Source organism: Eptatretus burgeri, chromosome 9 (assembly GCF_056783735.1).
Source record: "Eptatretus burgeri isolate ZD-2024b chromosome 9, Ebu_testis_v1, whole genome shotgun sequence".
Taxonomy (NCBI): Eukaryota; Metazoa; Chordata; class Myxini; order Myxiniformes; family Myxinidae; genus Eptatretus; species Eptatretus burgeri.
In genome coordinates, this window is record NC_140969.1 from 66,098,400 (window position 1) to 66,122,363 (window position 23,964).

The window sequence follows — 23,964 nt, forward strand, 5'->3', positions numbered from 1 at the left end:
GGAAGGGAAGGAAGAGTGGATGTGAAGTGGATATATAAGAGAGAGCTCAGTCCTGCATATTTTCCAGCTACTGCTGTGCATGTGCTAAGTTAGCCAGAGCGGTAAAATCAATGCCAGTGTTTGTTTGTTTTTCCTGAACAATAATTGAGTAAAATAAGTTTAATTCATGTAAGTTTGCTCTCTCAGACCTCTGCAGACCATTTCCATCTCTAATGGTGTTGTGTCTGCACCCTTAGGCTGGACATCGGTGTGTCAAGCGATCGACCCACCGATTTATATATTCCCCCCACTCACATATCCTCTCACCTACATATTATATTTCATCCAAAAATGTGCTGAAGGGTGATCTCATGTTTGTGAAAAAAAATAATCACACGTTTTTCCATCGCTTTGAGGCTACATCTGAGTTTTTGCTGCAATATTGGAAGAACTGGTTTGTTTTTAGTGACACCTGGTGGAGGCAGGCCGGTGTAACAGCCATCTTGATTCCTCAATAATTTATTGTCAGGCATCGTCCTGGCTCGTATATATACACACGAGTGTGAGGATATTTTGAACACACATACGTTCATGCACTCAGCATTGCACGCGTGCGTGTGCCCGCACGCACACTTAAAGTCTGTTTAGGAACAACCGTTGAACCAGGTTATCCGCTGTTCTTACATAAAGTTGAAACAACTTAACAATGTGCATTACAACTCACTCATTTTAAGCGGAGGTTCAAACCAAAGCATCCAACACTGAGCTCTGCAGCGAAGCAGAATTGATTTTTTTTTTCTTCCTGATGTCATCTATAAGTGGCAAGGAGGGTTGATGAAGGTGATGGTAGCTGACTTCCAAGCAGATGGAAGATGTCCTTTGGGAAATGATAAAGTGAACAGAGCAGAAGGTTTGTGAAGTACAACATGCTGTCCTTTGATTAAAGCCATCAGCAAAGCGACGGGTACTTTTGCTCGTCTGTACAGTACTATAAAAAGCCATTCATGCCTAGGTGCGTTCGTCTGTCTATGGAAAAAGTTACTCAACATATTTAAGTCTCCTTATTCCGTACTGTTTGAACGTTGCACCATGACTACATCTATTAGAACATACCTTTAAAACCATTAGACCCTCGAGACTACTTAGATCTTTTGACCTTTTTTTTGGTATACATTGTTGAGGCTTGTGGAAGAGCTGGATCAGGACGCAACAGGACAAAAGGAGCAGCAGAGAGAGAGAGAGAGAGAGAGGGAGGAAACACCAACAACAGAGCCGAAGGGGAAGACAGAGGGAGGCAGACAAACAATGGGTGTGGGGAGGAATGGGTGCATGAAAGGATGCATGGGGTGGAGAAGATGGATACAGAAGAGAATTCTCAGGAGGGAAAACTGGAAATTTGGAAGGAGTGATTGAGGTGGGATTAAGGTGAAGGGGGGAGCGGAGGTGGGTGTTAACAAGGGTAGAAAAGAGCATGTTTTTGGATTTGGGACGATCTGAGATGGTGGTGAACAGCTCTCTTGATGACCTTGAGGGAAGAATGAGATTGAAGAGGATGTGGAAGTTGCTTCCACAGGTGGGAAAAAAACAGGAATGAATGAGTGGAGTTGGGCAGTGATCCTGGATTTAGGTAGTTTCACCAGAAGGGCATTGATGGTGGACCGTGTGTGCCCTGCAGAAACTGGAGGATACACTGGTCCGGGCAAAGGAAAATAAAATGCACGTGGACCCAAAAGCACGTGCGCCCTCCCGCGGAACCCCGCCGACATAGAGCCATTGACCACACCCTTCAAGCTGCCGTTATCAACATGCTTGTATTCGTGCTCTTCCTCCCTTCAACCCATTAGACCTCTTAAGACCCTTTAGCCATTTTAGACCCTTTCAACACCTTTTAAAATTTACATTCTTTAGACCCCATTGACCCCTCTTGACGTTGATATCCCTCAAGCTCCTTCAGACCATAAGTATGATTCAAACGTACCCTTTAAAACCTTTAATACCCTTATAGACCCATTCTACCTTTTGACCACTTCGACCTCTTAGACACTAAAGACCCTTTAGAACCAAAGACCTTTTAAGACCCTTTTGACTATTAAGCCCCTTCAGACCCCTTAGATACTTTCGACCCCTTAGATCCCCAATACCCTTCAGACCCTATCGATGCTTTAAACCCTTTAAACACTAACTACTATTGGAACATACCCTTTAGATCCTTGAAGACCCCAATAGACCCTTTGGGCCCTTCCCTTCGACCTGAGTGAGAATAATTTCGACCTTTTGTCCCTTCCCACAGTGAAACGTCCATAGATAAGCTTGTGACTCCCCATTTTTTTCTCTTTCTTTCCCTCTTCCTCGTACACTGTAGCCACTGCTAACATAATAAATTTATTTGGGGAAGTTGTCACAAGAGGATCGAGTAAAACTGAAAACGACGGCCTAGACAGTATTTCATTGAGTACCACAACAGCATGGTTTACATGGATACTGTCATGTTAAGCGTGCCGAGCACTCCTTTCCATTGGAGTGCTTGCTTGAGCCCTTTGAAAAAACAACAAGCCAATGGCTAATGGACCACAGCCCTTGATTGGCCTTCCTTTAGGCCTTAGGGTCAAAGCCAAATAAAATTACCATTCCACAGCAGTCATGCCAAGAGGTACTCAAATATTGGAGCATGCCATCCTTTGGATGGGTGATATAAGCTTGGCTGCCCCATATACATTTAGGTCATGGACATAAAAATTTGTTGTATCCCTCAGATAGAATACCCCATTGTATTCTAATGATAAGGCAAATTTCAAGTTCATGCCCTGATCTGTATGGTGGGTGAGGAGGAGGACTCTGACATCAGTGCCATAGCTGTGCAATGTGCACCCACCAGTTATGTTACCACCATCCAGATGCTGCTTATGTTGCAAGAAGGATTCCACCATGAAACGGAAGTTCAACTTTACCCCACTTTGAGTATTGGTGTTGAAATAGTCCTGTGGGGCGGTGCTGAGGGTCTTTACCTCTTACATTTACTGTGTCTTGCTCGACCCTGGGTTCAATTCTCGACCTGACTCTAACCTGCTGTCGGGTTGTTGCTTTGTTGCAAGGTGATGCATTATCACAAAGTTGGTGTGGTTGCCTCGGATCGACGTTAAGCTGGGTGTCCTGCCTGTCTGCTCTCAGTAGCTGATGGATTTAAAAGATTCCACAGAATATTTTGTGAAGTTATCGCCAGAACTCTGGGTACAGCACCACCAACACAACCTTCAACCCCACTCCACTCCACTCTCACCCTTCCTTTGCCTGATATCACACCCTGATATCACAGGTGATTATTAGCCTCCCTGAAAGGGAAAGGATATTGTAATCGGTATATATATATATATATATATATATATATATATATATATATATATATATATATATATATATATATATATATATATATATATATATATATATATATATATATATATATATGCCCGTCTTTCCCACTTCTGGGTACCTATCCAATTCTAGTTTGAATGCATCTACTGTCTCTACTGCCACCACCTTTCCAGCTGAAGACCATTCCATGCATTAACCATTCTCTGAGTGAAACACCACCACCTCATTATCATCCTAACTCTCCTCTTCTTCACCCTCTAGCTATGGCCCCTGGTCCTGTTACTGTCAATTTGGCAGAAAACTTCTTCTGCCCTTATTCGTTCGATACCCTTCATTATCTTCAACAACTGTCAAATCCCTTCATAATCACCTCGTTTCTAATGTATAAAGTCCTGTCTTTTTCAGCCATTCCTCATAGCTTAGTGTAGCTCAGCCTGAATCAATGCTGAACCCTCTCTCTGGCAGTTATATCCTTCTTCAGTTGTGGTGACCAAAACTATCCACAATATTCTCGATGAGGCCTCATTAAATTCCTCTAACAGTGTTACCACGACCTCTTTTGATTTATAATTTATACCTCTATGAATACAACCTTAAAACCCATTAGCCTAACTGATAGCAGCCTGGCATCAGCTTGCCCCTGGATCTATTACCACCCCAAGATCCATTATTCCCCTGTGTCACATACTCCGAGACAGCACCTTACATTATGTAATCCCTGTTTTAACTAGAACAGCACTCGGTTTAGAGCGCATACCCATGGCAGGTTAAACAATTTACGTTTTGTCGCACACTGATGGGCCAGATATACATCCAGGTCTTCATTAAAATCTAATCAATTCCTCCTTGTCACACACTCAACCTGTCCACCAAATTTCATCCTAATCCACCCATAACTTTTTGAGATATCCTGCTCACAAACAGACAGACAGACAAACAAAGACGGGGTGAAAACAACCTTCGTGCACCTTCGGTGGCATTGTAACTATGTCTCCCCATCACCAACAACTTACATTTCTTTCTGTTAAACTGCATCTGTCAATATTTTGCCCAATTCATGAAAGTATATCAACTTTCTTAAATCTGATATCCACCTTCCATCCATGTTTTCCGTCTTCTGCAAATTTGTAAATCTGACTTTTCAAATTGTTTTTTCTGAATTATGAACAATAATGGTCCGAGAACTGATCCCTAAAGTACCCCCATTACTTACATCTTCCAATCAACTTTAATTGATTTTCCTCAATTAAGGAGGCTCGCCAAGACCATTTCATCATCTCTCTCCTGCATCCCTGCTTTCTTCCCCCTACATCAGGACTGACATTAACACTGGCCTTTCTTCCACCATAGCAAGGAAAGCAGCAGGAATTTATGGCATCTATCCTGAATTCTTGAAGAACTTGGGACCTCACAGACGTGATTGGTTAGCTTCTTTTTTCATGAACATCCATGCAACTAAAGTCATGCCATTAACCTGGAGAGAGGCCAAAGTCATTGCCATACTTAAGCTAGGGAAACCTGCTGCTGAACCAACTAGCTATCAGCCCATATCTCTGCTACGTACAACATACAAGTTGTTTGAGCAAGTCCTTCTGGCCAGGCTCTCCCCACTGGTAGAGCTCAACCTTCCCAAGGAACAAGCTGACTTCAGACCTAGTAGGAGTTGTGTTGATTAAGTACTTGCAGTTACCACCCATATTGGGGCTGGCTACCATCAGCTTCACCATCAGATGACCTTTCTTCAGCGAAAGATACTGTATAGCGACATAGTCTTTTGCTGAAAGCTGTCTGACTTTTCCATTGCCAAGCGACAATGCATGTCCTTTCTTCTATGCTTAGCAATCGAAGATATTGGGTTTCACTCAGAAAGCAAACAAGCTCCATCAGGACTCTGAATGATGGTCTTCCCCAAGGGTGTGTCTCAGGTCCAATCCTCTTCAACATATATGTGAGTGACATGCCTTGTACCACCTCCAGAAAGCTTGCCGACACAGATGATATTGCCATTGTTACCTCCGCCACCAAAGGTGAAGAAGGTTATGTTTTCACTCCTTTCTGTCTATTTGTCTGTCTGTGTGTCTGTTTGTGTGCAGGATATCTCAAACAGTTGTGGACGGATCCGGATGAAATTTTGTGGACAGGTTCGGTATGTGACAAGGACGAACTGATTAGATTTTGGTGAAGATCCGGATCTGATAATTTTTTAAGTGATTCTTCACCATTGAGAGATAGGGCTAAACCGATATATAGCACGATATCTCAAAAAGTTCTGGACGGATTCGAAAGAAACTTGGTGGACAAGTTGTTTGTGTGACCATGACAAATTGATTCGATTTTGGTAAAGATCCGAATTTCGATCCAACTACTATAATTTTTAAAGTGATTCTTCACCATTGAGAGATAGTACTCAAAAACGATATATAGCATGATATTTCAAAAATGTATTGGGCCAGGTATGTTCCCGTGGATCAGGCATTACGAGGCAGGGGTATGCTCTCTACCGAGTGCCCTTCAAGTTATCCAAGCAATCAACCTTGAATATCTAAGCAGTACCCTGTCCCAGGTCTTGATCAAACGGAAGACCAAATACTGCATTGGAGTCATCAGAAGGACCCCGAATTAGTAAAGGGCAAAGATGGAGTCATCAGGAGGAACGTGGATGGAATTCGGGTTTCAGCTGCTACTCCTCTACCCTCAAACCCATCCAAGTGCAGCCAAGCGAACCTTACAGAAAATTTTCTGCAATAATTCACTTCTTCCTCAACAGATAGATAAAGAAATAGAAATAAAGAGTAAAATATGTGAAAGAACAGTGAGGTGTGTAATTTCATGCCATCCACCTAAAGGAAATGGAGCAATACTTCATCTCCTGGCACTTCCATGCAAACCCAACTGAAACTACAGTTATTGTGAGCCACCATAAACTATTGATGATAGCCTACCTGTTATTCTTTACTGATGCGAGAACAAGATCAGCTTGCTGTACTCCTTTCCTGATGTGCTCCTCACCTTGCTGTTCATTGTGCTCCTCACCTCACCATCACCATTCATTGTTCTCAACTGGTCATGGAATCGGACTTCATAATAGCATTCAGAGATGCTCCGAATCGGTGCGAAGCTGTGATTATCGTCAGCCTCTGAATCAAATGTGTTCACTCAGCAAATTGAATGCAGATCCTCCAACCTCAGACAAGACAGAATGTGAAATGGCTGACTTGATGCCTGTATCACATGGCATTCTACCACCCTTAATCACCGGTAATCGTTTGACACATCATTCACTGGCTTCACAGACTCAAATGACACTGGCTGATGGTGTGATTAGTCCGCCTGTTCTTCGCTGCTATGAGGCCGTAGGCTGGTGTCGATTGATCTACATCACTCAGTTCCATGGTAAGAGCTGAGAGACATTCGCCACACTTCAATGACCTTCTCACCATGCGCACAATGTACAAATTTGGTGTGTCTGTATAGTCATGATCACTGTCTGTTGGTGAGCAAAGTTCCAAGTCATACCATCATGCCATCATCATATTGTTTCGGAATTCGGGGCCGACAAGGGGGTTTCATGAGGAGGTTCCTCGGACCCGCTTTGCTGACCTCTGTACATGAAGTAGACAAGCCACAAATAACTCCGCTGCTTGATGGGTTTCTAAGCAACTGCAGATGCCGGTTGGTGCAGTAGGGTAGGGTCCCCATGCCCAGCATCGTGTTACCTTACCTGGACACATAGTTACCTCAACTGGGGAATGCGCACTCACGTCCCACCTGTCTACTTATTAGGTACGGCCGAGCGAAACCATAGGTGGGGCATTGACTATCGCGGACAGCGATTTAGTGGGGCACAACCTCCCGTCTATTTATTAAGTACAGTCTATACTGAACCAATGAAGGAAAAGAGACAATCAAGTAGGTTTTAAATTGTTTACCAACGGTTCACGAGGCACGTATTTACTATCACAATTCACAAGGCATATACAAAAATCAGAGACACAAGAAAAGCTTACCCCTAACACAGAAGATCCCCTTACAGTTTACACTCTTAATTATCTAGGGATGGACAGGTGCACCTCACAATCATACCACAAAGAGAGAGAGATTGAGGCTTGGGTCGGCCCCTTGCTCACCTTCTGCAAACAGGTGGGCTTGTGTTGGTCTAAAGTGGGGGAGGGGAAAGAAGAGAATGCGGTGGTGTATGGATGTGGGGTGTCGGTGCGGTGTGTCGTTTGTATGTGTGGTTGGACCAGCTGCACCCAAGGATCGTGTACTGCCGTCTGCCCTCTGAGCCCTTTGGTCAGCGCAACTGGTCTTGCCCGAGTATAACTCGTACTGGTAATGACTCATTCTGGGGAAATTCAGGGAATAGAGGTTCGGGAGCAAATGGGTGAGGAATTGGAATAGAGGAATGGATGGGAAAATGCATTGAAAGTGAGATTAATGAATGGAAAGTGGGAAATCACACAGAGGGAAAAAGCCTGCTTTACCTGCACAACACGTTCCCCGTCCCCTGCTACGAAGGGATGGGACCTGACTTAGCACACTTACTAATTAAATATCTAACTAAGAATCTGTTATGTCCATACACGCAGGAATCACCACCGGTATGTAAAGTAAACGAGTTTATTCTCCATCAGGCCAGCTCCTTTTGCGCAGGCGCATCGCAACTTGCCCCCACCCCATAATCACGTCATCAACCTGGATACCAACGGATCACGCGATGCTCAAGCATACGTCAGACAGAGCGGAATCCCTTTATGTGTCGAATGCTCCACCCCAGGGTCCATTTCCATAACCGCAACAATATCTTGACTTTCATCTGGAACTGGTTTTGATCACACTACGGAAGGAGGCTGGATCCAGTATTCTGATGGCATTTTGTGGGGAGCAATTACCCATTTGTGGCTTTCATGTCATGTTGCATCAACAGGCACTTATATGCCCTGATGAGCTGTCGCACTGTGGGGTTGTTATTTGTTATTGCTCCCAAAGGAGATCTGAACCGCCCCAAATAAAAGGACAAAATGGTGCCCATGGTCCCTCCCTTGCAATTCATTTGTTCATTCCTCATTCCCTCCACCCACAATGACCATGCATTATTAGTAAGCTGGCCTTATTCCAAAGCCAAGGTCTGCTTATGGTTTGTGAAAGTATTAGCACTCCCCAGAGGGGGAGCCATCAGTCGTCTGACCCCCCGACCTCTCCCCAAGCGTCTGCTGAGACGCCAAGCCAGCCAAATGGAGGGATCGGTTTCATGATCTCCCTTAAAGATGAATCACATGGAGGTCTTCAAACTGAGGCAATCTCGTCGGTGGGTCGATCATCGGCTCGAGAGAAACAATTTACCACAGAATAAATTGATCATCAGCATCATGAGAGTGGCTGGCTGAAGAGACTTCGAGTCTTGAGTTCAAACCCCCTGCTTGTCCTTTGAATTAACACCAGGTGGGTTGACTCAGCCCGTCATCTTTCTGTGTTCAGCAAAATGAGTACCGGTTTACTGGTAAGAGGGCATTGCATCGGCGGCACGTCTGTGCCCCCAGGAAATGATGCAGCCAACTCGCCAAGCAGCCACAGGCTGCATATAAATCAATAAAATAATTGATTCGTCGTGGATTTTTTTTTTCATCAAACATATCGATGGAAACACGGTTTGGAGCCCTTGCCAGAGGCGTTCGTGCAACCGAATGCTGCACGCTGAGGTAATGTGATTTTTCTGAGGAAAATCGCATTGGAATTGACGAAAGCGAGGATTTCAGGAATGAAACTTGAATCTCCCGCGTCAGAAATATCGGCATACCAAGATGGCCGCCGGAGCACTTCAGACTGGCTTCACCCGCGCTCATAGAGATACACGGCGCATTGCGCCTCCAGGTTTATTATAAAAAATCTCCGTGATCATGACCCGTCATCATTGCGTACGTAATACATAGATTGTCCCTCTCGTTATTTTTGTTAAATTTCAGTTTCCAAATATTAAACTATAAAACAATCGATGCAGTGTTTACAATTTCTTTTTTTTCCCACAACTGTTCGATAGGCGGTGTATTGTCATCGTACATCGCAATATGATTGTTTTTTTTTATAGAACAAAATATAAACATTTCTTGTGTTAATTAATAGTGCGTATTGCGTTACAATAAATAAATGTAATCGCCAACACAGATTTAATGATGAGAGGAGATAGAATCGACAGTTGTTCACGTGTACTTCCTCTGCAGCGCTCCTTCATGGCGGCGTGTCGCTTGGAGACGAATCTCGTCCGATTGTTATGTCGCTGTGAGGTGCTTGCCGGCAGTTCAGAACGGGATTGGCGTTTGGAAAAGGTACATTCATAAATCATGAGGAAAGGGAATCGTATAGAATTGTTTCTTATTCTGATTGAACTTTACTCACCTATGAACACATAAAAATGTAGTGTTAATGTAATCATGTCGGTATATCATGTTTAATAATTATGTGAAATGACGAGGAACGTGTTTAATCAACGAATAACTTTCCTTTGTGGTATTGTGAAGACTGCACCTTAACAAAGACCGATGCCCTGTGGTTGTACTGCACACAATGATTGCTTTACTTTCGAGGTACCCGAGCTATGCACAGGAGGGGCTGTGCAGCCGGTTCGTGAAGGACTTGGACAAACAAGCTCAAATGAGCTAAGATCCTCGTCTTCTTAATGATGACGTCATAAAAACGAATATGACGTCATTGTGATGTATCAGGTTTGCGATAAATTAATTATCTGTGCTAATGCCCGGCTTGATTCCCGCAAACAAAATTCAAACAGCTTGCCGAGTTTCGGAGATAATGGTATGGGCGATTTTCCATTAGTGGCGATATGATGACGTCAACTTTTTTTTTTCTCAGAAGAATTTCCAAAATCGGAGATGGTTACTGCCTGCGCGTGGGCTTTCTGCATAAACATGGCAAGTTTCACGAAGATCCGATGAAAACTCTGGGTTGTGCAACAAAAAAATGTCAAAAAATAGGAATGACGTCATAAAAATTGATATGACGTCATAGTGATGTATCATATGTGCGGTAATTCATCTCTGCTCATGCCCTGTTTGATTCATGCAAACAGAATTCAAAAAGCTTGCCTAGTTTCGGAGATAATTTTTTTAGGCGATTTCCATTAGCGGAGATATTTTGACGTCATAACTTCTTTTGTAGGAGGAATTTTGAAAATCGGAGATGGTTACTGTCTGCGCAGGGTATTTTTACATATATATGCCAAGTTTCAGGAAGTTTTGATGAAAACTGTAGGCTGTGAAACAAAAAAGTCCACAAGAAGAAGATGAAGAATAACAACGTGAGTAATACTTAGAGATCCTCCACGAGGATCTAAAAATGGCGTAACTACAAATGCCGAATCGGCGAATGCCACGGGTGGAACCCCTCACATAATTTCCTCATTCTCATTTCAACTCGACCTCTGTATATTTTCATTCAAACGGCAGCATTCCAATCACAAATCGATACCATATCATTAATATAACAACAAAATACAATGTTACAAACACTCGTGAGGTAAACGAAGAGAAACGCCACTCTGACGTGATATCAGGATCGGGAGCATCTTTGTACACATCGAAACTCAAAATCGTAATTTTTATTGAGGTATTTATGAAACCTCCCACCCACCTTAGGACACCAGCTGGGACTCCACAACGTTCCACAGAAGGTTTGGTGGGGCTTGCTCCAAAACTGAGGGAGTAGTTCGGGGACAGGCAGACAGACACAGACAGACAGACACTCCTTTATATTATAGACTAGCACAGATGCCCGGTGTTGCTGGACAATGCCGGGTCCCTTCTCCCACCCCTTCCCCTCCCTCCCACCTTCCCTGATTAGTGGAGGTTGGCTTTGAGTCTTCCCACTCTCTGGCGACGTGTATGGTGCAAAAATACAAGTTATCTCCACAGCTGACTTGTCATACCCTCTACCACCACCACCACCACCACTTGTAATACCTCCACATCAGTGTTTCTCAACCTTTTTTTTGTCATAAGTTGTAGCCACGTTACGCGATTGTTGACACGCGTTACTTGTAAGTTACTCATAAGTCGAAACACGTCGAGGTAATGTTTAGCGTACCCGAAACTTATTTATAACCTATGAGTAACGTGTTGTAGGCACGTTGCGCGATCGTTGACACACGTCGACACGCGTAACTTGTCAGGTACTCATAAGTCGAAACGCGTCAAGGTAATGGTTAGCGTCAGTTCCAGACTCCCTGGGGTTTTTTTTTTTCTTCTTCTTCGGTATGACGGTGATATCGACACTTCGATTTCTAGTGCGGTTATAATATTGTTGCGGATTCGCGCCCGCCGGCGTGCTGACGGCCACGTAACTCGAATCGCGGCACGTCGCCCACCGGACGGACAATCCAGTCGTGACCCTCTCGGACTAACGCCGGGAACCAGTCACGGGTGGACCTTTCGGTCTCACCGCGATCGAGCCAATCAGCCCCCGCGTGGGATAGGGTTGCTCGCCAAATTCGACCTACCTAAGTACCCACGCGGAGGGTAGACCGGGCGATCGCACCTCGCCGCAGGTCGACTTCGGACACGGGCCACTTAAGCGACCCGTTCCGTACTATCGGGATAACCGAGCGGTGTTATCGTCGACCTCGACGGTTCGATTAATTATCGGGCGTATTCAGCCCACTACCAACCCTTTACGTGAAGCAAGATGAGGATTCAATGAAGGAAATGACGAAGCGAAGCGGGAAACAGTTCAACACAAAGCACATTTATTCGCGCTGAACGGAAAGCACACATATTCAATTACACCAAAAGCACATGTAAAAGGAGAAGAAACACAATATTACACAAAAAGCAAATATAAAAGAGAAACACAATGCAGAGCTATCCGACTACCGAGCACACGGCAACACTTATAAAATTTTACTTCACAGACGGCGCCGACAACACATACCCAAAACCAAGGAAAAGAATACCCTCAAGGATGAGGCGGGCCTGAGGCCGAGACCGGGTCGGGCCTACCCGTCTGGTGATGAGACGCGGAGCGGCGATGGTGCCTCAACTCCGCGGGCCTCGCGGGCAGTGTCTGGTAGGGGGTGGGAAAGGGGCCCCCTTGGTCGCACTATCTCAGCGCGGGGGGAAACAGGAGGGGGTTGCTGATGCTCGGGGTATAGAGGATTTTTATTGTCCCGCGACGAGCGTCTCCACCTCGGCCAGGTCGCGCTGTCGGCCTCCCTGGGGAGAAGCTCCCTGCACGACGCGAGCACCCCCTCGTCTGCCCTCGCCGCCTCTCCACAGCTCCGTCCCCTCCGCTCCGACTCCAACGCACACGACGACGACCAGCTCCTTCTTGCCAACTCCACCGCCCGCGAAGTCTTAACTCTCTCTTCCCTCTCGACTCTACTACTCTCTGGACTGACGAACACCGTCGCTTTTATCAGCCCCGTAGCTTCGCCCTCTCATCTTTGACCCCCTCCCTTCGACCTTTCACCTCGCTCCCCATTGGCCCGAGAAAAAGTGGGCGTGAATGCTTTTTGATCCATAAATTTGCATATATCGATCACCCTCCAACGCCCTGGGGGCGGGGCCAATTCGCCCCTCGCTCACCGATTGGACGGCAAAAAGTGGGCGTGTGTCGTTTTTGATCCGTTTTTGAAGCACAAAATCCGTGATTTTGTACACGCTGTTCGGCGCGCGCCCTGCACGAGTCCAACACCGGTACCCACAGGCGGCGCAAGAACGGTGGCGATGCGACGGTTGCGAGGTGTGACGTGAAGGTCGTGGCGGTTGTGGTGAAGCGGCGTTGTGGTTGGTGGTTGATGTTGTGGTTGTGGTGGTAACAATGGCGGTTGGTCCAAAATAAAGATAGTAAAAGAAAAACGGCTATCCTGAAGAGTCGCAGCACGCATAAATGACATGTATTCCCACTAGACAACGGGTTTGGGCCTAACTACACATGTACTTACCGAGATACCTCACCTAAGGGACCTGAATGGTGGTTTGCGAATTTGGTAACCACAACAATATAATATAATTAAAAGGCTGCCGCTCAACGATTTAAATCATAACCGCAGCAGAAATCGAAGTGTCGACATCACAGTCATACCGAAGAAAATAAATAAATAAATAAAAACAGGGAGTCTGGAACACTGACGCTAACCATTACCTTGAGTGTTTCGACTTACGAGCACCTTACAATTAAGTTTTGTCGACGTGTGCCAACATTCGCATATCGTGCGTACAACTTATTCCCATCGCATGCGGAACGTGCGTCATACGGCAAGTACGTCGTAAAATGTTTAACACGTTTATAATTACAAGATGTACTCCACTTAATACGACGTATGATAGCGTACTTTAGCGTTTTATTCACGCATACCAAACTTACCCATACCGTATTCGACGTGCGCCAGCGTTTTAGACGAATTTTTCAGAGGTCGGCATACGCTGGCAAGATCGCCAAGGTGTGACTGCGATGTTGACACTTCCATTTCTGCGGCGGTTATGATTTGAATCGTTGTGCGGCAGGTTTTTAATAGGCTACGCCACGTGATCGTCGGCGATACGTGCAGCGCGCTATGCATAAGTTAGACTATCGTTGGGCATATGTTTTGAAGGCCGACAACAGGCTCAGCATTCGTTGGTATAAGTTAGCTATAACACAACGAAACGTTCTGTGTCCATTACTAATATGTTATGCATACGACCAACTCGTTATGAATACGTCCGAATCTTTAAAAAAAAAATCAAAAGTTCAATGTAAGCCAGCGTTTTACATACATTTTAATACGTTGCCATTGCTGGCTAAAACGTCAAGGTGTGACTGGGCCTTAAGTGAGGAAGTGTAAGTGAGCGCAGTCGGATTTTCGTTTTTGACAAAATGACGGATCACTGTGGTCTCATCGTTAGTGATCACTGTGTTGAAGAAGTTGGGATTGCTGTTCACAGTCTCCAGCATGTCCTGTGCGATCTCCAAACGGAGTTGCTTCTGCTCGATCGTTAGCAGCTTTGGCACGAACTTCGCTGAGATTGTCCTTGAGCCCAAATCCTCAGTCACAATGGAATGAAAGGATCCAATGCTGACGCCCGCCTCGTCTGCAAGTTCTCTGATCGTGATTCGACGATCCTGCATCAGCAGGGTTCTCACTTGGTCAATGACGATCTCATTTCTGGATGTTGAGGGCCTACCAGAACGTGCTTCACTTTCCACTGATGTGCGACCATCTTTGAAGCGGTTGTACCACTCTTTTATCTGTGTGGTGCCCATTGCTTCGTTCTCGAAGGCCTTTTGAATCTTGAGGATCGTTTCCACTTGGGAATCGCCAAGCTTTACACAAAATCTGATGCAGTAGCGTTGTTCAAGTTTTTCTGTCATTTTGTCAGAAACGAAAATCCGACGGCGCTCACTTACACTTCCTCACTCATCGGCGGTCTGTCGGCGACTGACAGCTTCTGCAGGCGGGAAAATATTCATGCATACGAATTAAGATCGCCTGCATACGTGCACCAAACCACGCCTCCCCAGCTTCATTTGTTTCCGCAGGAAAAATTAAGGTTGGATACTTTTTGAACACTCCTCGTACTTCGCTCTCGTTCTTTTGCTACCTTGGGGGTGAGGTTGGTGTCATTTGGTAATGTGAAACGAGGAATGAAAGTCAGTGGGGCAGCAGTGAAACAGTTGGACACAGTGACCAAGCAATTGAATGAAGATTGAGAGAGACAATAGAGAGAAGAAGATTGAGACCAAGAATGATCAAACTGAGCTGCAAATGACAGGGGCTGAGTTTGGTGGGGTTAATTTGGGGGAGGTGGACGGTCAAAACCATTGGGGAGGCGGTGGGTGACATGACATGGAGGTGTACTGCTTGCTTTTCAAGCCCTGGTGGGAAGAGTTGGAGAGAACAGCTTCTGTGGAGTTGTTGCATATAAGGGAAAAGCAAGGAACAAAAAAGTGGGGATGCATGACTATAAAGTTTGGATTTGGGGATTTTAACCAGTGAGCCGTGGTGAGGGGTCTTGGAGATCCCTGAGGAGTTGGGAAGAGTCGAAGGGCTGAGAGCAGAGCTGAGCACCGGAAGTGGGGCGGTAAAATCTGTTTGCGACATGTGAGCAATAGGCGTTGTGTTTCCCACTGGTCATGGGAGATTCAAATCATGTCGAGAGCTTTAGATTCCACAGAATCCAGCAATCCATCTCTTTCATGATTTGAGTGTGTTTGACCCTGAAGATTAGGAATTTGACTCTGAGGTCATTTGCAATTTTCTTGAACAGATAAAAATGGAAATATTGGAAGCAATTTGTTCTTGATTGGAATTTTCTTGATTGACCCAGAGTTAATGTTTGTGAATACATTTGCTGAAGCTGTCACAACCATAACATTTTACTATAATTTGAGCTTTTTACAATATCATCATCATTATATAGACTGTGCTCACTAATTTCATCATCCTCACTGGAAGTCCACAGCCCCAATTGAGCGAGCTACTCCAAATGGATTCTCTTCTGGGGAGGGGAGGGGACTGGGTGGGGGGGGGTGTGGTGGGTGAGGGAAGAATGGCTATCCATGGCCAACCGATGGGGCTGGAGCCAATTCCGAAGACTGGGGAAGTTGGAAGAGGTTTGCAGTGTCAGTGTCTTCCTCATCAGGTGTTCCCCGTCCACTGGTAGTCCCTTGACGAACATGTCTCTTCTGCCAGGACCCACACTAACTTTTATATTTACAATATGATAACATAATAGCCATGTTAACTGTACCACAAATTATATATTTAATTGTGATACTTTTTGAGAACAGAGTTATGAAAAGAATTGTAACTTCATTAAGATGTTTTTTTTGTTTGTTTTGTTTGCACCAATCTGTGAAGGCAAATGACAAACACTTAACATTTTTACTGTGACAAGATTGAACACTGATACAATTTCACATTTGTGTTTATTCTTGAAGTGATTTTGGGATTTGCTGCAGTACTGCCAGCAGGCCTACTCTTTGCAAAACGTTTGAACGTCCCCTCTGGAGGACAGAATGCTCCAAATTTCCATTCTTCCTTCTGGTGCTGCATCAAATGCTTTTAATTGGATGCAATTTTATTGGTACTCAAATCTCATAATGAGAGGCTTGAGACAACTCAGGTATTACTACATCTCTGGCATGAAAATAACAAATTAATGTTGTTGTTCGAGTAAAACGTATTGCAAGCTAACATTGCGCCTTCTCTCCCTCCCATTCTTTCATTAGTATGTAGAGGCACTGGAAAACCAACTTGCCCAACTTAAAAAGCATTCCAGGTAACTTGGTTTTGTGATTGTGTAGCTTGTAGCAAAGTATAGTTATGTGTTTGTTGTCGTATTGTAGTACTGGATGCACATGTATAGGACATGTACGTTAAAGCGTTGTTTTTTTTTTAATTAATTGATCTGAAAGTGACATGCCTACTTAACCTAATCTCAAACACCACACCAGACTTGTTCAGGGGATACAAGACAATGGAGATAGGAGATCGATGAGGAGGTAGAGGGTAGAGCAGGGGGCTTTCTCTGTAGTTCCTGTGAGGTGTGGCAAGGTCAATCAAAATGTGAGTGCCCCGTAGCTCGTTCTCACGCCGGAGCACCCATATTGTGGTCAACCAAGCTGGCACTCGAGTGGTCCGGTCTGTAGTTTGTTCTTGTCCTCTGCTTGCGAACCGCACCTCACCCGATTATGCAGCGAACCCCGATTTTTGCCCTTCTCTGATCTTCACCGCTCTCTCATACTCTGATTTCTTTGGTCCCCTCTGTTGTTCGCTCCTCCAATGGCTTTTATTAGATCAGCACTGACATAAGCACCTCTCCTCTATTTCCTGCGCTCAAGTAGCACACGTGGAGGCACTACTGCTCTGTGGTAGCACACGTGGATACACCTTTGCTTCTCTGTGGTAGCATTTACTTAATTCCCACAGCGTAATACCAAAACGTAGTGACAAGAAAAATAAAAATACCGCAATTTGATCCACAAGAGTTAATTACTGTCTCTACTTGTTTATATATACCTGGAGCACGAGCGCAGCCATTTTTCTCCGCTCGCTTCAATCGCTGCTGCTTCAGATGAGCATCACTGTGAATCTCGATCTTGATTGCTGGCACTAACTACTGAATACAATTCTATCCAATCTCTGGAGAGCCCAGTCCAAGTGAAATTTGATTTCAGAGTTGCTGCACTCTGTTGAAAATATTTCCTGAAAATATGATCACCAGTGAAAACAAAATATCAATCACCACATGGACATGTATGCAACTTTGGAAAAACTTTGTTTTTTATGGTGAGCATGTATATTTTTTTTGTACACAGTCGGGGCTCATGAAAGAGCTTGGGCACAGAACAAATCGGGAAGCAACAGAAAGAAAAGGGTAAATGCCAACAGCAGGGCAAAAGCAGGGAGACAGTCAATAATGGGTATGGGGTAAGGGAGGACACAGGGGGTAGATAAGATGGATACAGGAAGAAAAATTTGATATTTGGGTGGAGAGGGTGGAGGCTAATGGGTGTGGAAAATATCATGGTTTTGGATAGGGGATGATATGAAATGATGGTGAACAGCTGTCTTGAAGACTTTGATGGAAGAATAAGTTTGAAGAGAATGTGGAAATTGGTTCTCCAGGTCAGGTATAGGAGCATGCGCCGGAGCAGTGCGTCGCTACGTCCACTTTCCACCAGTACTCCAGGGGCCTCCATCTGGCCATCCCCCAGGCAGATGCCTGGCTCATCACCATCTCCTTGAAATGTTGATCAACCTTCTGCAACCACTAGGCACGTGGTCGGCCCATTGACCTCCTCCACTCACGAGGCTCCCTCGCTGAGAGAATCTGGTGGGCAGGACCAGCGTCAGGAAAACGAGCCACATGTCCGTACAGCCGAAGCTGACACTCACGGACTATGAAGGCAACAAATCTCATTTGAGTCTCTCAATAACCGCTCATTAGGCACAAAGTCCAGCCAGCGATAGCCAAAGATTCTCTGAAGAGACCTGGCACCAAATAAATTAAGTCTGTCTCAGATCCATGGTCAGAATCCAATTCTCACACCATTGAGCAAGACTGGAAGCACCAAGGACTTGAAGACTCAGACTTTTGTCTTGCACAGGTACCGGCAGCGCCACACCCATTGATCCAGTGAATCGTGACTCCCCAGGCCTGACCCAGACGTCTATTGACCTCTAGCTCACAGCCAGCAGAGACAGGAATATCACTGCCAAGGTAAGTTAATCTCTCCATGACCTCAGCATCCTCACCACTTACAGGTACAGATAAGATAGCAGCATCCAATATGTTATTCAAAGCCTGGATCTTAGTTTTGCCCCAGGAAACCCATATTCCCAGCAGCTCCGACCCCTCATTCAGCACCGTGAGGCCCCCCAAAAGGATATCCAGAGTTTCTGCAAAGATGACCATCATCTGCGAAATGAAGGTCAGAGATCTTGACATTCCCAAATGTTGTACTACAGCTTGATCTCTCCGACATCCTCCCCAGAATCCAGTTCGTGCTTGCGCTGAAAAGTGTGAGGGCCAGTGCACACCCCTGATGAACTCCAGTTATAATTGGAAATGCGTCAGAGATGGTACCACCACATCTTACAGCACTCTCGGTACCAGAGTAGAGTTCAGACATCAGATTGATCAGTTTTGGTGGCACCCCACAAAGACCAAGAATCCTTCAGACGGCATCCCCATTCACTGAATTAAGCTGCCGATGAAGGCATTGTATGTGGATAGGAGTTCAGGTGTGCCAAGGAAGGACTTGGCACCACAGAGGATGCCCAGTTAGTGATTGGCTTTGGAGGCCACCTTTGAAAAATAGTTTCCTCAACAAAGATCATCGCTGACTGTGAGCCCCAAGAGTTTGAGTGATTGTACTTTGTCAGAATTGAAAGATGTGAGGCTGCTGCCTGCCTATCTGAAGGACGATGGATGTCACGGCAGAGAGTGGAGTCATCAGCAATGAGATAAAGGGAATTTTCCAGAGAGTCGGAGAGATCATTGATGAAAACCAGAAAAAGAACAGGGCCCAGAATGCTGCCTTGACAAACTCCAGCCTTGACAGGGAGAGGATAAGAAAGGATTCTGTTGAGAGCCAAACATTGGCTATGAGAGTAGAGGAAGTAAGTATCCCAAGAGTGGAGTTTGCCTTGGATGCCGAGGCAGAGAGTATGGAGAGCAACGGGCGGGATGCCAGACTATCGGAAGTCGTATGTCGAGAAAGACTGATCTGATCTCATGTCATTGTAAGCCTCCATCCATTGTCCAAATACAGAAAATATTCTGAAAAAACAAGAACAAGAAAAAAAAACCCTGGTGCGTTTGTCAATGTACATGCTGCCCCATCTGTGTACTTCCTTTGTAGATGAGGATTCGTGGACATCATAATCATATTAAAATACAATGAGTCTGTCTGCTTGTAGACTTAAACGGTTTTGTGGACCTCCAACAAATTTTGCATACATGCTGAGGCTGCCCAGGGTCAGGTCAGGTCAGGTTAGGTCAGGTCATGGACACAAAATGATTCCCTGCTCCTGATAAAGGTGAGTTGTTGACTTGTGATTTTTGCCTGTGTGCATTATTTATTGAGCTCTGCCAGAGGGAGCGGTATTACCAGCCAAAACCACAAAATGAGTTTGCCCCCCTCCCAAGTCGCTCCCAGAGGGTGTGTGTGTTTACAATCAACATTTATTATGTCGTTTAAAGTGCCACATCCCTTGGATCCCATTTCCACATTTTCCCCTCCTGCCATTTATAATTCAATTTCCATTATTACCTTGTCATCCTGATGGCAAAATACAGGGGCTCCACAGAGGATTTTAGGTACGGACACTAGTGAACAAATAAATTCTTATTTTTTTTTTTCATTGATGTCATGAAACAGAATTTGGATTTGTTTTTGGAAACAGAAAAGGCATCTTTTTTAAAAAGTTTTTATTTTATTTTATTTTAAATTTCGAACATCACTGACTATTTCTGATCAGTGCCTATTGGTAAACCACCCATAAATGCAGCCTTCAGATCTGGAATTTAAATTTTTTTCAATGAAAGTTAAGCAATTATAACATGAGTACCACGCATTGCTTTTGCATCTTATTTCCGATGGCAGCTTCAGAATTGCTTACTCGTCTAAGTGTGCATGAAATATTACATACTGCTGTGGATGATTGATGTTTGAGGCTTACAAGCTGGTAATAAATAGTGAAAGCTCTAAACTTAAAACTAACCAATAAAACCAAACTTATGTACCACCCTGACCCTTCTAAACCCCTGGCCATGTCATGGGAGCAGGCATGAAGAAAATAGCCTGGTTTTAATGATGTGTTGATGCAAAATATCACCAACAACTGTTGACAAGTCTTGCATAAATCAAGTGATCAAGTAATTGAGACTATCATGACACAAGAAGGTTTTACCCATTGAGTTGTGGATGCTTTTGTATGTTTTTTTTTGATACAGCAAGCCTACTCCAGAGATGTTAACAGAATATGCACGTAAAGTGGAGTTTTTGAAGCGGTTGTTAGAGGCAGAGAAGCTGGTGAGTTGTTTTGCGTGGTTGCAAGAAATTGCCAAAGTTTGATTAATCCGTCACGTACAAATTGGGTTTACCTGTTTGACATTCTCACCTGAACCAACAGCTCATGATGCTCAGAACCCAGGTTCAAATCCCTTGTACCGCATGTGTTTGTCCATTGTCTATTAACATCCATGTAATTCACAAGCTCCACTCAGAGAGCATGAGATGAATGTAAAAATGGAGGAGGGAATAATAAAAGAATGTTAATTTTTGTATGACAAATCGACAAAAGGGGTCATGTTTTTGTGTACACTGTTGAGGAGAGGTTAATTGAGAAACTAAGGAAAGACTGAAGCATAGTAGAAAGAATGGAAGGGTAGGGGAGAGCTTTAGGTGTCGAGGATGTCATTGAGGAGAGATGCAATGAAAATGTATGAAGTATACAGTATATGGTGTGGGCTCAAAGATCTTTTGTCATTTTGTGTACATGATGGAAGGATTGACCCCAAAAGCTAAAATGAAGAGAATTTCATGCATACCAAAAAGGATTTTTTATTTTCTTCTGTTGGGATTTATACAGTTTTGTAATCCCATCCTCACTTTTGGAGGGGAATTTTAAAATGTTAATCATTGGACAGGTTGTGGAGCACAAGCTTCCCAGCAAATAGGTCCTTCTTGGATATCAGACTGGCTGTATAAAATTTTCAAACCAGATGTGCAAAAGAGTGATCTCACTTTGAAAATTGCACACCTGAGAAGATATGTGAATTTGAGCTGCTTGATGATTATAATTAGTATAAGAAATCGGGCAGAAGAGAAGCACCAGCATTTTGCTGTACAGGCAAAAGAGCCATTCATGGTTCCTAAAACACTATTTACTTTGTGTTTTAACCTATGAAAGGGTGTGACATCAGTATTACAGCACACCAGACTGCTGATTCTGCTTGTCCTTGATGATCAGAAGGCAGTACTCCATTAATATTGATGTGTTTCACCATTCTCAGCTAACCAGCTTTTGCTTGCATTCCTTTGTCTATTTCAACTCTTAGTCCGGGAGCCAACCTGTGTACGAGGCTGTTTTAGGGTTGGACCTTACAGCCTCTGCTATAAAATTTTACACCCCCAGGATGTTTAGATATATGTTTGCAGTTCATGAAAACCAATGTTGGCAATTCATAAGCTCTTGCGAAAAATTTTGGCGGCCGTTTTTGTTTGAGGAAGATTTGAAAAATTTGATAAAACAGCAAGTCAATAAAATTTCTAAAAAAATTAAAAAATCACATTCATGAAAAATAAATGTGAACTAAATGTAAGAATTCAATCAGTGCATTGTAAAATGACAAAAAAAAATTGCCTTTGTGAAAGTAAACCTCGTAAAAGTACATAATTTTGTGAAAAATGCCTTAAAAATAACGTTTTTTGAAGATGGCCTTTAGAACTTTTCTTATCATAGGCAGATGCTGCATTAGAATACTAATTTCTCTTAATGTGATATGAACATGGTATCCATGGCTAATTAAAACAGCAAATTTGATTGAGTTCTATCAATTTTTAAAGAGAAAATTAACATTTTTGTCAACCAAAGTTACCCCTACCCCCAAAATCCTCTTACTCTATTGAACACAGTTCGGTTAAGGTTTGCTGGATCCAGGTTGGGTACTTCACAGTTCACTCTTCCAAAGGAAAATTCAATGGTGTTTGGAGTGACATGGCCCTGGAGCAGACATACAACAATGAAGGGAAGACATCTCTGTTCAAACGCATATCTCAGGCACCAGCTGCTCGAGATAAATATGTGAAAACAGCACCATTTCTCACAGCTGTATCAGAGAACATAAAGTCTATGGCTAATCTAGGCCAACAGGAATCTACTCATCATGGAGAAACACAGAAGCAGGCAACAGAAGAACATATGCATGTTGAGGAGGTCAAGAAAGTGATATGCCAGCAGATGATAAACCCATTCCAGTGTAACAACCAAGTGGTTCTGCTCAATAGAGCAACTAGTGAGAAGGCTGCTTCAAAAGACTTGGTCCATGCTCAAGCTAAGGGCATGGAAGCCATTATGAAAGCAGAAGAGGTGGTCTCTATTAAGATTGAACCACTGAAGCTGGTAACTTTCTCCTCACAGAAGAAATCAAAACCATCAAGGAAACAGAGTTTAATTAGGATCTATCAAGATGAGACTGCAACTACCCGTGTGCTGTGTTTCTATCGAGATGCCGACCCAGTCACAAGACAGATTGCATTTTCCCATGAGTGGACAGACTATCCATCATCCCTGTTTGAGGTTGATCCACGCTTAGCACAGGGGGTTGTAATGCGCAAAGGCAACGAGTCTGATTTCGTGGCAGTGCTAATTGCTGAAGCTGAGCAGGATGTTGTTTTACAGCTGCCATCATTACCACAGAGTGACCTATACACAGTTTATCTGGTAGACACAATGGCATTTGTAAATAAATACCAAAAAATGGGTGCGAAAACATTTGGTGAACTTCCCCAGCTGTATCTTCGCAAGCAGGTGTATCCTGCAGTTGAAACCTGAAATGTGCAACTGTGTCAACATCATTGGTGATCAGTATGATTTTGATGATAGCCATACTTTGAAGGGTGATGAGCAGCAGAGGAGAAACCAGACAGACCAGGCAAGACAATTCTCACCATCCAAGAGTCTAGAAATTCCGGACTGGAATTTATTCATGAAGAATCCAAGAAATAAAGGAAATCTTCAGAACTTCATTGGCACTTCCCTTTGTGAGAGTCCTGAAGCTATTCCGGATGGAGTGACCATCATTCTTGGTAGTATGATGGAAAACAAAGGTCACACTCTTTCCATCACATCAGCATCAAGTTCAGTTCTGGACTTACCTTGTGAAGAACATGAAGAGGCAGATACAAGGATTATTGCTCATCTTGCGTATTGTGTGGAATATCTTGATCACCATCGAGCTGTTGTGCATGCAACAGATACAGACATAATTATGCTGTGTATATATCACTTCTGCTGCTTGAACACATTGCAAGAACTCTGGATACAACGGCAGAATCAATACCTACCTATTCATGAGCTGGTAGAAGTGTTGAGCAAGAAGTACCAGAAAATCC

The 23,964-nt window shown here is 44.1% G+C and overlaps 1 protein-coding gene across 2 annotated transcripts in view; it reads left to right on the plus strand.

Moving 5' to 3' along the window:
- Positions 1 to 9,537: 9,537 nt before the first annotated feature.
- Positions 9,538 to 23,964, plus strand: part of USE1 (unconventional SNARE in the ER 1) — a 56,936-nt gene continuing 42,509 nt past the window's right edge. For both annotated transcript variants that reach the window (XM_085895488.1, XM_085895489.1), the window contains exons 1-3: positions 9,538 to 9,674; positions 16,570 to 16,619; positions 20,802 to 20,880. In XM_085895488.1, the coding sequence (XP_085751614.1) occupies positions 9,579 to 9,674; positions 16,570 to 16,619; positions 20,802 to 20,880 (225 nt within the window). In that variant the 5' untranslated portion in view covers positions 9,538 to 9,578. The remainder of the gene's footprint in view (positions 9,675 to 16,569; positions 16,620 to 20,801; positions 20,881 to 23,964) is intronic.